General features: G+C 34.3%; 3 protein-coding genes across 6 annotated transcripts; 1 reads left to right on the top strand and 2 right to left on the bottom strand.

The window, feature by feature from the left end:
• Positions 1-665: 665 nt before the first annotated feature.
• Positions 666-6,984, bottom strand: LOC112695917 (D-lactate dehydrogenase [cytochrome], mitochondrial). 2 transcript variants are annotated; one of them, XR_003150616.3, is made up of 18 exons: positions 6,602-6,946; positions 6,115-6,208; positions 5,686-5,786; positions 5,292-5,340; positions 5,049-5,141; positions 4,429-4,543; positions 4,279-4,339; positions 3,947-3,983; positions 3,813-3,874; positions 3,188-3,284; positions 2,799-2,873; positions 2,618-2,726; positions 2,340-2,449; positions 2,058-2,120; positions 1,716-1,751; positions 1,483-1,613; positions 1,272-1,315; positions 666-1,018 (listed from the first exon to the last, which is right to left on the bottom strand). XR_003150616.3 is itself a non-coding variant. In XM_025748455.3 (18 exons), the coding sequence occupies exons 1-18, from the start codon at positions 6,847-6,849 to the stop codon at positions 899-901; spliced, it is 1,689 nt and encodes a 562-aa protein (XP_025604240.1). In that variant the 5' UTR covers positions 6,850-6,984; the 3' UTR covers positions 666-898. The 2 variants fall into 2 exon arrangements, 1 of the variants encoding a protein (XP_025604240.1); XM_025748455.3 differs by having other exon boundaries at positions 1,716-1,795; positions 6,602-6,984.
• A 287-nt stretch (positions 6,985-7,271) lies between these two features.
• LOC112695916 (probable E3 ubiquitin-protein ligase BAH1-like) lies at positions 7,272-11,450 on the bottom strand. 2 transcript variants are annotated; one of them, XM_025748453.3, is made up of 7 exons: positions 10,212-11,450; positions 9,892-10,116; positions 8,919-9,163; positions 8,538-8,786; positions 8,299-8,436; positions 7,800-7,858; positions 7,272-7,717 (listed from the first exon to the last, which is right to left on the bottom strand). In XM_025748453.3, exons 2-7 carry the CDS (start codon positions 10,109-10,111, stop codon positions 7,609-7,611), a joined length of 1,020 nt encoding a protein of 339 aa, XP_025604238.1. In that variant the 5' UTR covers positions 10,112-10,116; positions 10,212-11,450; the 3' UTR covers positions 7,272-7,608. The 2 variants fall into 2 exon arrangements, with proteins under 2 accessions (XP_025604238.1, XP_025604239.1); XM_025748454.3 differs by having other exon boundaries at positions 9,892-10,113; positions 10,212-10,346.
• LOC112695915 (uncharacterized) lies at positions 11,312-13,584 on the top strand. Of its 2 annotated transcripts, none has more exons than XM_025748450.3 (2): positions 11,312-11,551; positions 12,276-13,584. In XM_025748450.3, the coding sequence occupies exon 2, from the start codon at positions 12,287-12,289 to the stop codon at positions 13,061-13,063; it is 777 nt and encodes a 258-aa protein (XP_025604235.1). In that variant the 5' UTR covers positions 11,312-11,551; positions 12,276-12,286; the 3' UTR covers positions 13,064-13,584. The 2 variants fall into 2 exon arrangements, with proteins under 2 accessions (XP_025604235.1, XP_025604237.1); XM_025748452.3 differs by having other exon boundaries at positions 11,375-11,551; positions 12,271-13,584.
• The last annotated feature ends 59 nt before the right edge of the window (positions 13,585-13,643 follow it).

Here is a 13,643-nt window from a genome sequence, read left to right as displayed (position 1 = left end):
CTTTAATTAAATCAATATAATTTTAAAAATATCTATAATAAGGTATTTAAATAGAATAAAAATTTCAAGAATTCAACTAAAAAATCAACTATTTTTCAACTAATTTCAACAATTTTTTAAAAATTACCCTTGATTCATTAATAAGAATTATAACTCAACCCTAATTATCATTATTTTTATTTTTTAACTTGTAACCGACAATTTTATTAATCTTCATTGTCAATCTAATGACCAAACAGTCATATATGAATCACATTCTTGACAAGCTATACGTTGAAAAAATATTACTAATACCGAACATTTTTTTAATTCTGAATTCTAAAATCTAAATCTTAAATTATAAACCTTAAATCTTAAATTCTAAATCCTAATCATATAAATCTTAAACTCTCCAAGGAGTGAAGGTTAAGAAAAAAATAATTTCAGAGTAAAAAAATTAACCAATGATGTCTAATTAAAAATTACTTCTTTATCTAATTAAGTCTTTATAGTATGTAGTGTATATTTGTTTTAATTTCTTTTCATTCTTTTCTAGATGTATTCACTAATCACTAACAAATAAAAAAAAGTACACTACTTTGGCTATTTCTCAATTCTAATATCATATTAAAGCTCATTCATCCCAATTTAGTTGGGTGTAATTAACATTTAAGGACCAAAAAAAATTCCCAAAATAAGAGAAGCTCTTAACTTCATATTTATTTTTCTCACTTGAAAAGTGGATATACAGAAATTCCGCACACAAAGGAGAAACTCAAGACCACAAAATTAAATGGGCCATGAAGCATTTCTTATGAACAAAACAATAGGGTAAACTAAGCTCTTATATGGTACAAAAGCGAATTATACAGATATGGAATTTGAGAAGACCATGCTTGGAGTGAATGATGATATATCATTACAAGCAAACATGGGGAGGGATGAGCTTTCCAGGATTCATGATATTGTTGGGATCTAACACTTGTTTTATTTTCTTCATTGTCCTTAATGCTTCCACTCCCAGTTCTTCTTCAAGGTACTGGCCAAAAAAGTGGAAAAAAAAAGTGGGGAAGCATGAGATTTTGTTATTCTAGAGCTGAACTCATAAATTCAAAATAAGGCATAACATACTTGAAAACAAAGTACCATCTAATTAACAATAAAAGAAGTTTGTCCCTTGCCAATTTTCGCATGTAAATTATGACTAACATAACATATCCATAAGCTTTAACATTTGTTAATGTTAGCTTATGTGATGTTGGAAGTTTCATGAGTAACTAACATTCCAGTACCTTCATTTTCCCAGTTCCAACACCGTGTTCACCGGTACAAGTTCCTGGTTAGAAGCATCATAATCAAAATTTACAAAAAGTTACTGGTTTGCCAATGTCATGGTGAAGAAATTCGAGCAAACAATAAAATAGTGAATACCAAAAGAAACCTCATACATGATACTAATGATGCAATAGAATGTGTCAACAAGTTATTATGATTTATGAATACCTTCCAATGACAAAGCAGCATGAACCATAAAGCTGTTGAGTCTCTCTGCCTCCTTCCGGTGTTCTTCTCGGCTAGGGTCAAAGAGAATTACCGTGTGGAAATTACCGTCCCCAGCATGAGCAATTACTGTGCTGGCAAGAGACAACAGGTACACGCATTGAGCATCAATCTATTTGATCATCTATCATCATCAACTTCATCATCCAGAATCATATAACATTGATCAGACATACCAAACCAGTGGGGATGCATCCAACTCCTTTTTTGACCTTGAAATTAAATCAGCAAGGTGAGATAAGGGAACACATACATCCTGCAGAAATTAAAATAGAAACAATAAAATACACAAAATATAAGTCTTGAAAAAAAATAAGCACATTGCATTCTAGATCCACATTTGGTATCTTATCTTTATACTAAGTCAAATCAAAATATGTTTTTGTAAGTGCTTGATGAAGCTGCTTACTTGCTTCCTATAAATTGAAAAGGTATAACAACAAAATAGAAACCTTCCTATAACTTTAATTATAACCCAACTATGTAGAAATCATAGTAAATATTTCATAGTAACTCACCGAAATCATTGCCTCCATATTAGGTTCCATTGCAAAACAAGCCCAAAGTGCCTCCTTCCTTACCTGCACAAGAACAAGGAATTGACTTAAATGTACAATTAATTAGATCACTTTTTAACACATCTCAAGGAACAAGATAGATTGAAAACTATGAATTGGGGAAGGGATCTCAGTAACTTCAAAAGATTGTAAGCTGCCATCACAAGTAGATATGTCTTTGATGAAACATCATATACATTAATAAAATGAAAAATGTTCTCTATAAAAGAAATAAGTTACTACCTTCCAAAGTTCTTTTTTAGCTTCAGGTTCTTCCGCGAATACAAAGTCTGATCCATTGTGCTTAGAAACAATTCCCCGAACAATTTGTGTTTGCTCACGTGCATATGCCTCTGAAAGATATCATCAGTAGGTTAGGAATTATCAGTATTTGGGAAAATCTGGCACATCCATTAAAAAGGAAAGTAACGTGTAAAATGTTTTTTTTTTTTTGAGAAAATATGTGTGAAATAATTACTAACAAAGAAAATAAAACAACAATCAAATATATATAAAGTCACCTGTTCCTATAAATTCAAACATTAACGTTGGACATTCAAGGAAATTCTTCCCATTAGCAACATTGATGGCTTTCACCTGAACTTCATCCAATAACTCAACTCTTGACACCTAACCAGCATAAACAGAATTTTCACAATTGAACTGCAAGAAATATCAAAACATTTGAAGTCAGAATCCTACCTGTATACCAGACATCATAGTGGCAATAGCAACATCTGCTGCATCCTTAACAGAAGGGAAATTGCACATGGCAACCTGTACTTTGATGAGTTAGGTAATAGGTAATCCATGTAATTTCATACAACTTAGATGATAAGCATGAAGCGGCAGCTCAGAATATTGACGCATCAACTTTGCAGGCTGCACTGATTATCATCTCAGCTAGTTATATATATTAAAAACTTTACATCACAGATACAGAAACCGTTGAACCAGCAAGTTTTAATAATCACTAAGAAAATAGAATAACAATGAAATATAACATATAGATGTCATAAATTGATCAAAGTAACAAGGGTCAGTGGATCTGAAAAGGAGAGGTATAGAAATGAAAGAAAGGATCAACCTACCACTGAATGCTGGGGAATTTTCTGAAGTCTTAGTGTTACTTCTGTAACAACACCAAGTGTTCCTTCACTTCCAATCACCAAACGGGTCAGGTCATACCTACAATAATTTAAAGAAAATAACTCAAAAACATGCCATTTCTGTCTGCCTGAATAACAAGTTGTGTAGCACGCATTTAAATGATCAAGCACATCTATGATGAAGCAGGGACAATGTTCAGACACACTGGTATAAGTTTCTGATACAACATAGGTTTTAATCATGGTTCAAAATTGAAGCCCATCATTTTTTTCATTACTAAAGTTCAAGCTCAATAAGCAGATTCAATGTTAAGTGTGCATTATCTTTGCTGATGATATCTTATTTGAGAGTGGATAATGAGTGAAATTTCACAAAATTGAACTGATCAAAGATAAAAGATATTAATTTAACGTGCAGCCAGCAAAGAGGTGGGTGATAAGACAGTGTAGAATAGGCTCCTGTACTGTCTTGTATTCCAAATATACCAATTTTTTTTGCCTTTAAGTTTGCTTATACCTTTTGTGTAAGCTCTCAAAATGATCATGAAGGGGAGAGAATTACAAGTGATATTGATTTAATATTTAAAGAGATACAAATATAACAAACCCTGCAGCACTCTTTCTAGCACGAGATGCAGTCTTCACAATATCTCCATTGGCAAGAACTACCTGAAAACACAATCAGCAGAATACATCATCGGATCAATACATTAGAGACCAAAAACTGAGATCAAAACAAACCTTGAGACTGATCACATTATCACGCATAGTTCCATATCTGCAAATTAGTAAGAATAACATGTCACGCCTAATAGCATAGAAGAACTTTAATGTTTTTTCTGAAAAAAAAATATATATTGCATATTAATTCCATATTGGCCAATAAATTACATTAAAATCAAGTCTAATAATCATTAATGATTAATGAACCAATATGTCTCAAGCAAAAAAGCTTAGAGCCAAGTATTAGACCTTGTGAACTCCGATATTTTTGGCAACCAGACAGATGAAACATTTAAACCATGTGTTTACCAGTGATAAATGAAAACATGAATATAACAAAAGATGACCACCTCACAGCTAAAGACCCAGAGCAGCGTGTAGCACACATGCCTCCAATGCTTGCACCAGGACCTGTTGTTACAAGTAAGAACATTATTTAAAAAAGTATAAGATATCAAATTTCCTAAACTAAATGAATTACCAGGGCATATTCAACTAACCCGGATCAAGTGGAAAAAATAGACCATAAGGTTCCAAATACTCATTAAGTTCCATCCATCCAATTCCAGGCTCAACAACAACATCCATGTCATCAACATGTAATGCCTTCACTCTCTGCATATTGAACCAGTAGTCAGTGTATGACACCAAAAGGATATGTTCAATCTGTACCTATATGAACACATGGACCATAGTCTGCACATTTAAATATGGTGCAGTAGATGATGAGTCTAAGTAGTGGTACTTGCATAGATGAACCGAATTATTAAAATGATACTGCAGTTGAAATTGCATTAACAATCATGAAATGCAGAAAAGCATAAGAGAAGCAACTTAAGTGATGAACGCAAAGAGGAAGGATATGATATCCTCAGAGAATAGTTTGTGGAGAGAACTGAACTGGGAGGAAAGATAAGGAAAACTATATATTAAATATGCCATCCAATCCCATAAGGGGATCATAAACTTTCTGATGAATTCTGGAGCGTATGAAGTCAAGTATATTCATCAATTCATGAGTAGAGAGGGACCTATATATTTAATAATCATAATGTTTCCACTTGAAATTTGAAACAGTTATGAATGGATATTCAGGTACCATAACAGAACATGTACATACTTTCATTGATGACATGTCAATGCAAACCCCTCCGTGAGGTGATAAGGTGTGACCCTCAATTGATGTAGCTCCACCATAAGGTACAATAGGAACCTGAAAAAATAAGTAAACCATGATTAACAATTTCTCAGTACTATAATATTATTAACATTTATGAACCCAATATTTTTTTTTTTCTTTCAAAAAGCAGATAGTATAAGAAATCAATGTTCCCCACTCAAAGTGTGTTGGAGGAACTCAAACCTTATAGTCATTACATGATTTTACAATCTTGGAAACTTCCTCTTCAGATCTGCATATAAGTGCACAATGCAAGAGAACAATTATATGTATGCCTTGAGTTTTGCCACACACATACACACGCACAACCACCCTATGCTCATTCACATCCATTCTAGATACTGTGGAAATGTATTTTTTACGTATGTTTCAGTCAAAACAATAGATAAAATAGATGCATACTTTAAAATCAACAGTAACAAGAAGAGGGAAAAAAATATTTAAGCCTTATGAAACTGCATACTTGAAAATAATGTCCAAAGCTAATACATTGAATTGTGGCAGCATTTCAAGAACTATGGGGATACAAATGATGAAGCAAACAAAATGTCAACTACAGATTCAGAGCTTGTCTCACCTTGGATAAACGATAACATCGGGGATATTGACAGCCTTATGAAAGCTGTTTTGTGGTTTTCCATGGTGGTATCTTTCATCATAATCAAGTGATAAGTTATCCTGCAGAAATAAGTATTGTGAAAAGCTGAAGCTGAATGCTTGATAGTCACACAGATGCAGCTCCAAATTGCAAACGATATGAGTTTATTATTATTTAACCCAAAAACAAATATTATTCTTAAACACAACCAGGTAACTAAGAAGGGTGGCCTGCTTTCCTAAAATTCTTTAACACGAGATTACAACCAATCAGCTCAGTAAGTTTTAGCAAGAACAAAAAGAAAATTTCATCTAGCTGCCATGCAAATCAGAACCAGCTCGAGTATTTCTTAGTGCTTCTTTCAGTGATCCAAATTTCTGAGATATCAGAGAATTTTAGATTTCATACCTGACAGATGAGTTTCAACTCGTGGAGAAGCTCGTGCGGAAATTCTGTGTGTGATCCCTTAACGGCATACTGGGTGCTACCTTTGCCCCCAAAGCTAACAAATATAACATTCAGTACAAGAAATTGCATGTCATTGTCAACCAATTATTTGCTTAGTTCAGAGGCTAATCTATACACTGATGTGAAACATAATAAACTGTGCCATAACTGATGAATATAAAGTCAACTAATAATGTAACTTATCTCCTATAAAATGCTTGAATCAATTTATGCTCATCACTAATACAAAGGAGCCTATTCAAGCACTTCACTGATTTATGCCCATACTTGTGAATTACATTATCTAATGCAAATAATATGTGAAAACCTGAAAATTAAAATTTAGAAGATAAAAAAAAAAAAAACGATTTTTGCACCCTAACTTGATCTGAATCTTCATCAAACACATAAAAAAGTAAGATTTTTACAGCAAAGTGAATCCACGCACCTGTTGTTAATGGCATCAGAGGGAACAGAGGCGTCACACAAGGAAGGATTGAAGTGTGGATGAAGCGCAAATGAAGCACCGCATACAGCCACCGCAAGAGGAAGCACAGAACCTGTCCACGTCATCCTTGGGCGGTGTGAGGTCAGCACATTGGTTGCATTCGAGTGAGTTGTTATATTATGGATAGTGCGATAGAAGTAGTTGGAAGAAGAGCGCAAGCGAGAGAACCAAGACGAGAAATTTGACATGGTCGAGACTCGGAGAACAAAGAATATGAATCATTCATTACAGAGTGAGTGAGTTATGGTTGCTGAAACTTGAAAGAGGTCAAAACACTCACGCACGCTTTTCCACTTATTTATTTATTTTATTTGTCATAGTGTAGTACAAAGAATCTAAATTTTTATTATTTATTATTAATTTCATAATTTTATATTTTTTTAACAAGTGTCTACTTTTTTATGATAGGATCTCAATAAGAATATGATAATAGGAGGTTGATAGGATAAATAATCTCAACCAACGTTTTTCTCTTTTTAATAAAAATTACTAGCTACTTAGATTTTTTTTTTAAGAAAAATATTAGAAAAAGAACAGAATTTATTATTTTTAGTTTGTTTTAGAAGTATAAGCTAAAAATGTTATTAAATTATTAGACTAAAAAATAAGATTAATAACTAAAAATAAAAAATTGGACTAATAAATTCAGAAAGTTTTTACATACTCATAGATTGTGCTCTACTATGGATAGAATGACATTTCAAATGAAAGAGATCATATCCTAAAATGTCATTCTATCATTAGATATACTCATATGAACTACAATTCAAGTCGCATTTCATGGGACATCTAATAATTTCCACTCATCAACCAACTCTCCAAAACTCTCTTGTTTATTCTAAGGTCCTAAGTACTAATTCAATCCCAACTCACTAGCAGAAAGACCAACTCAGAATCATTTACTATTCCCTTAGAATTCTATCTAAGGAATCCAATTGCATGATATCCTAGTGTAATCCAAGTGCATATGCAGACTGCATATTCCAGTATTCTTTGGATTGCTTCACCATGTTGTTTCGTTCGCTAAGTAGCCTCTTTTTCCAGTAATCATTGTACCTGGGAAATTTTCAAAGTTATTGTGATTGTGATGGCAATGTTCACATAAGATATAAAATGTGACCATGAAACTGATTGATACCTTCTTTTCATTAGTAGACCAAGTTCTAACATGCGTACACTCTTAGAATAAACTCCATCCTGCACAAACAATGCAAGTAATTTAAACACAAAAGCAAATGGAATATGGTTTAAAGCTCTATATTCTAACTAAGATAAGTGACATTAATCACAATATATCTGTAGTCATATTGTGCCCATGCTTTGTGTATAAAGGAAATAAAGGCAATGTTGATATTATTGGCAGAATGCCTTATTCCACATTTTCAATATAGGCTACAATCTCTCATCATCTTATATACTGTGGAAACCAGGCTAACAAATTGCTGATAGAGACATAGATATATTGAATCCATGGTCCTTAAAGAAATAGGCCTTGCCTTGCCTATGCCTATGCCTCTGCCTTCACAAATATTTATTTATTTTTCCTTTTTTCAATCATGATCTGTGGCGAAGGCAATGCAAAGAGTTGTTCATTTTTCTTCATTTGAAATACCGAAATTTAAGTGCAAAATGCTTACCTCTCTGCATATGGGACACTTAGACTCAGGACTTGCAGCTTTAAAGCCTTGGAACATCATCACAGAGGCAGCTGAACAGGCACATGACTTGCAGAAGATATGACCACAACCCAAAGCATAGGGGTTGAAAACTAAATCCTATCATATCACAATCCAAGGATATATGTAAGAGATAATGATACACAAAATAGCTTCTTTTTTTTCAGCCTCCCTAATATAGCACATAAATAGGATCTCACCAGACATATTGCGCAAGTTAGATTATACTCGAGCTTGATAGAATCTGGAAGAATCAGCGTCATTACAGCGTCACTAACATTTAGATCACACTTAAAGTGACCATACACTCCATTGAGTTCACAACAATCTCGTCCACTAGAATTCAGATAAAAAGCACCCAATTCAATTAGCCAAGGTGTGTGTAAAAGTTCAATGTGCTCAGTGTGCATCTTAGATTTGAAATTCTTTCCATTCACAGAGCTGTGAACCTAGAACAGAATATCAATGACAGGAGTTAACTACATAACACTGAAGTAGAGAAGTACAAATGAAAAAAAAAAAGGTAAAGAGGGAAAGGGGGAAATGACAGTAATGTGGCAATGGACTAATGTGATGCATACTTTATCATATTTCTTAAGTATTTTCCTCATGGCAATAGCATTCATTGCAATGTACTCAATTAAAATTCTCCCTTCTTGTGCGAGGGCTTGCCTATCATTTTTAAAGCACTGTCGCAGGCGCAATACATATCTCTGCATTCCAGACGCAACATGAAGATCAAGAAGATGCTTAACCCTTGAACCGAAGAACCCTACTATGTCTGATGCTTCCTTCATCAGCTCTGAGAAGAACTTCTGATCACACACTATGCATATGGGAACCGAAAATAAATTAGTAGAAAATAAAATAATATTCACTGGATCAGCAAGAAGACGCACAATAATGTTAAATAAGTATTATTTTGCTTAAAATACATTAAAAACCCAATGGCATGTAGTGTAAGCTCTGATCATTCGTAAAGAACTAAGATGATCAAATACAAGGAAAACAACAAATTAGGAATCATAGAACACCCAAATTAGAGGATTGCTGAGTAAAATGTTCACTAAAAAAAAATACAAATCTCAGCTAACAATTGACATAAGCACCAATCAATTTCAAACCTATTTCCAAGTAAATTATTAGGATCACAAGAGAATCATCTACGTGTTGATGCAGGTAGCTTTAATCAGAAAATTTCTATATGCACAACACTAACCCTCTCTCCCAACTAGCACCCATTCCTGAATCTCATCATCACCACAAAATGTGAAAAGCCAAACAACAAAATACATCTGAAAGTTCTGCTTCCCAAACAACAAAATACATCTGAAAGTTCTGCTTCCTATATTATTATTCATTAAATAAACAATAATACGGCCTTTTACCCCACAAGTACAATATTTAAGCGGTCAAAGAGCCTAGAAGCATGGTCAAACTCTATAAGAGCATCCAATTCTAAGTGTCAGGAACTACCTAAACTTTTATCACCAACAAAAATCAGTGTATGTAAAATGCTCCTGGAAAATTCTTTAAAAAACAAAAATTGCAGACCTGGGCAGGATTGACATTGGCACAATTGGTGGCTAGGAAGATCAGAAACAAGGGAAGGAGAAGGAGAAGAAGAAGAAGAAGAAGAAGAGTGCAATGGTTTGCAGGTCTGGCAGCTCTTGAGAACTTTCTTCAACCTCACATATTCAATGTGCGCGCATTTCTCATCCAACAACTCCCTCTCTTCCTGCAGATACTCCGTGAACAAGCACCCGAATTTCATCTCTCCTAATTAATTAAAACAACACGCAGTAGTAATCAACAGATTAATTAATTATGAGAAACAAAATTATTAAAATAACGTGTTTGTTTGTGAAGCGTACCTGAAAAAAAGAAGAGGAAATAGATAACGGTGAAAAGTGAAGGCGTTTAGGGTTACGTATCGCAAAGTGTGTGTCTCTGATGGTTGAAAAGAGAAGAAGCTAAGCATGATAGTTGGGTTTGGGTGTGAAAAACATAAGGAATCGAATGTGAATGCGAATGTGAATGTGAATAATGGGAAGGAAAGAGGAGAGTAGAGAACGGAGCAAGTAAGAATGAATTGAATTCGAAGCCACAAAAGAATGAAAAGAAGCGCGCTTTATTCGGAAAATTCTGTTTTTTCGTTATTCACTTATTCTTGGTCCCAACGTAACAAAAACAAATGCAAAGTTTTCAATACTTGTCAATCAACCACGCTTCGGTCCTTTTTATTTTATTTTATCTTATCTTATTATTATTATTGTTATTCAATTAACTTTATATAAATTTAATTTTTCTACATACTAAAATGTTTTATATAAAATATCTAAATATAATTTTTTTTCTTTTTAAAAAATTCACTTAAATTTTTTTTCCTAAAAATTCATCAAGAGGAGCTCCTAAATGAGGCTAATTTTTTTTATATTGTTTAAATATATGTGTAATACATTATTATTGAAAGATTGAGTGTTTTTTTTTGATATGGTGTTTTATTCAAATCGGATGGTCCGATTTGTTTAAAGAGAAAAATAAATTACAAATCGAAGGGTCCGATTTGTTTGGAGAAAAAAATAAACTACAAATCGGAGGGTCCGTTTTGTATTTTTTATTTTTTTTATTTTTTAAAATAAAAATCGGACGGTCCGATTTTAACATTAAAATTTTTTTTTTCGAATTCACAAATCGGACCGTCCGATTTGTGATTGTTTGTTTGAAAAAAAAAATAAAACAAACAAATCCGTGCATCCAATTTATACATCCCATACCAATGTAAAACACACTTCTGTTCACAGCTTCTTGTTATACACTTCTCTCTCTCCCACATAAAAAATAACAAGTGAATTTCTTTAACTCCGAGGTCCATTCCCCTCCAAAACTGGAATTGATATTTTCGAAAACCCTAATAATTTGAGAGCAACACCCTAATCCCAATTTCCAATTCGCCATTCCAAATTCCCAATTCCCACACCATCCCTTTCTTTTCTCTTCTTTCAGACTCTTTCACCGGCCGTTGCTCCTCCGATTCACCGCTGTGAAGCGCATCCTTCTTATATTGCAGATCACCCAACCACCAACGCCGCCGCCGTCGCAGCTCGCTGTCGTGGCAGCAGCGTCCAGACCGCCCGGCCAGCATCCCACAGCGGCTCCTCCATGCTGTTCGTCGTCGCGGCAGCAACATCTTCCCGTCACGATCCGCCTGCTGGTTTGTATTTGTTGATTAAATTGATTATTTATATTTAACTGGAAGTTTTCTATTGATACACTTGTTTCGCTTGTTTTTATCTGGATTTCATGCCTTCCTGATGTTTTATGGATGTAATAGCTTGTGAATTTTGGTTGTTATTAGCATTGTTCTAATTGTTTTCTTTTTAGGGTTACGTTTTCTTCTGTTAGTTTTAAATCTGTGAAACTGTTATCTAATTTTAATTTGTTATTTTTTTTAGGCTTTTGAATTTGTGAAATTATTAGGGTTTGAACTGTTTCTACTCCTAGTAGTTTGCGTATCTGCTGCGACTTAGGATATGAGATTTGCAAGTTAAATGCATTAATATCCGAAAAACACAAATGCAAAAAAAAAAAAAAAACACTAATAGGCTTTTGTCATTTAGAAATCAGGAGGATGACTTAGGAGGATAGATGATTTCTCGTGAGTTTTGATATTCTCATTGAAAGAAAGAATCTTACTAGTACTCTACAACTATAAAGATTTTGCTGCATTACATTTGTATCTGCCCCTTATGCTAGATGATTATTCTCTTCTACTTGATTTCTGCATCCATCTTAATTTGAAATTTCGACTTGTTTTGCTTGTGTGTTTAATATGGCTTCAAATTATTTTGAATTATTCTAACTGATTACATCACTGTTTGATCAAATGAGATCTTGAGTTTTGGCTTAATGCTTATATCCTTCTGTACAAAGTTCAGGTATTTAGCTAATGGCAAAGACAAAGGCAAGTCGCACAGGAAAAGTTCCTGGTAAAAAAGGTGGTACTTCACATTCTCCAGACTCTGATAATCAGCATGTGGATGGTGATTGGATCATAGTGAAGAAGCAGATAGTCAATATTTTGGTGTCTGCCGCACCTTGTAGCAAAAGAAACTTAATGGCAAGCCCAGGACCAAAAGACATGCATCCTATGCCCCCTGAAACAGCAAGTAATCACATGCAACTACCCATGGAGACATCTACCGTGTATCCTTCAGGAAATGAACCTGAGAATACAAGTTTATTGACCGCCCCAAAGGAGATTTTGGATGTGAGAAGTGGTCCTCCTTCCATACCTAAAGCAACTTCAGTCAAGCAGCCAAGGGTTGTTAACAGAATCAATTCGCAAAATCCACATCAAGTGAGCCTGATGAAGTCACCTAAATTACTGGGATTATCTAATACATCGAAAGCTATTAAGCAGCCTAGAACATTCCTTGCACCAAGAAGATCTTGCAATTTGGTAATTTCTTTAAATCAAGGGCTGAGAGCATCGAACCTTGAGAGAAAGCTTGAACGAGCTGGTGGGCTGACTCAGTGGCTGACATCACTTGGACTAGGCCAGTTTGTTAGAATTTTTCAGGGGAAGAGTCTCAACAAGTATCAGCTGGTAAATTTAACCATGAAGAAGCTCAAGGATATGGGTGCGAATGCGGTGGGCCCTCGCCGGAAGCTCATACATGCCATCGACTGTGTTTGTCAACCATACTGTTTTGAGGCGTTATAGAAGTTAGTAGGGATATTTTTAATTTTGGTAAAACATGGTCGCTGTAAGCCCCTGCTAATGCCCAGTACCTTAGCCTCAAAGAGGATGCTTGGGCCAGCCTGGTTATCTGCCGAGATTTGGACTCTTGTAAATAAATGTAAGCATAGCCGTCTAAACCTGAATGTTACACTACTATTTCACTGCATCCTGCTTGGATTTCAGTGTTTCACTCAGAATCTCAATCACAAGACTTAGGATCTATCTGTATCTCAATTGTTCCTTGATGGTCATATATCTAAAAGCTCGAGGAAAACATTGGTGGAAAATGGAAAAAGTGGGCTGTGTTGGTGATAAGATAAGATGTGGTAGGACGAATGAAAATGGCTAAAGGAGTAAAGGATAAGGACAACCCAAGGAAATACATATCCTGAACAAATGACAATGCCAAGATTCTGGTGATGAGTATTAGTATTATTATTGGATTGAACGTGTGATAATAATAATTATGAAATTTGTAAAATAAAAAAGTTATGTTACGTGTACACCAAAATCAGTCACTAAAGTCAGTTATCAATATAAAATATAGTATAAAATATATGCT

Source organism: Arachis hypogaea, chromosome 6 (assembly GCF_003086295.3).
Source record: "Arachis hypogaea cultivar Tifrunner chromosome 6, arahy.Tifrunner.gnm2.J5K5, whole genome shotgun sequence".
Lineage (NCBI taxonomy): Eukaryota > Viridiplantae > Streptophyta > Magnoliopsida > Fabales > Fabaceae > Arachis > Arachis hypogaea.
Note: the sequence above shows the minus strand (reverse complement) of the source record. Positions and strands in the feature narration are given on the sequence as shown.

Excerpts from the sequence above, each read along its gene's own strand:
- LOC112695916 (XM_025748453.3), bottom strand. The coding sequence starts at position 10,111 with ATGAAATTCGGGTGCTTGTTCACGGAGTATCTGCAGGAAGAGAGGGAG. Across the intron at positions 8,787-8,918 it reads TACTTAAGAAATATGATAAA|GTTCACAGCTCTGTGAATGG; the intron begins GTATGCATCACA and ends ATTCTGTTCTAG. Across the intron at positions 7,718-7,799 it reads GGTCTACTAATGAAAAGAAG|GTACAATGATTACTGGAAAA; the intron begins GTATCAATCAGT and ends AAAATTTCCCAG.
- LOC112695915 (XM_025748450.3), top strand. The coding sequence starts at position 12,287 with ATGGCAAAGACAAAGGCAAGTCGCACAGGAAAAGTTCCTGGTAAAAAA.
- LOC112695917 (XM_025748455.3), bottom strand. The coding sequence starts at position 6,849 with ATGTCAAATTTCTCGTCTTGGTTCTCTCGCTTGCGCTCTTCTTCCAAC. Across the intron at positions 5,787-6,114 it reads AGTTGAAACTCATCTGTCAG|GATAACTTATCACTTGATTA; the intron begins GTATGAAATCTA and ends TTATTTCTGCAG. Across the intron at positions 4,340-4,428 it reads ATTTTTTCCACTTGATCCGG|GTCCTGGTGCAAGCATTGGA; the intron begins GTTAGTTGAATA and ends TTGTAACAACAG.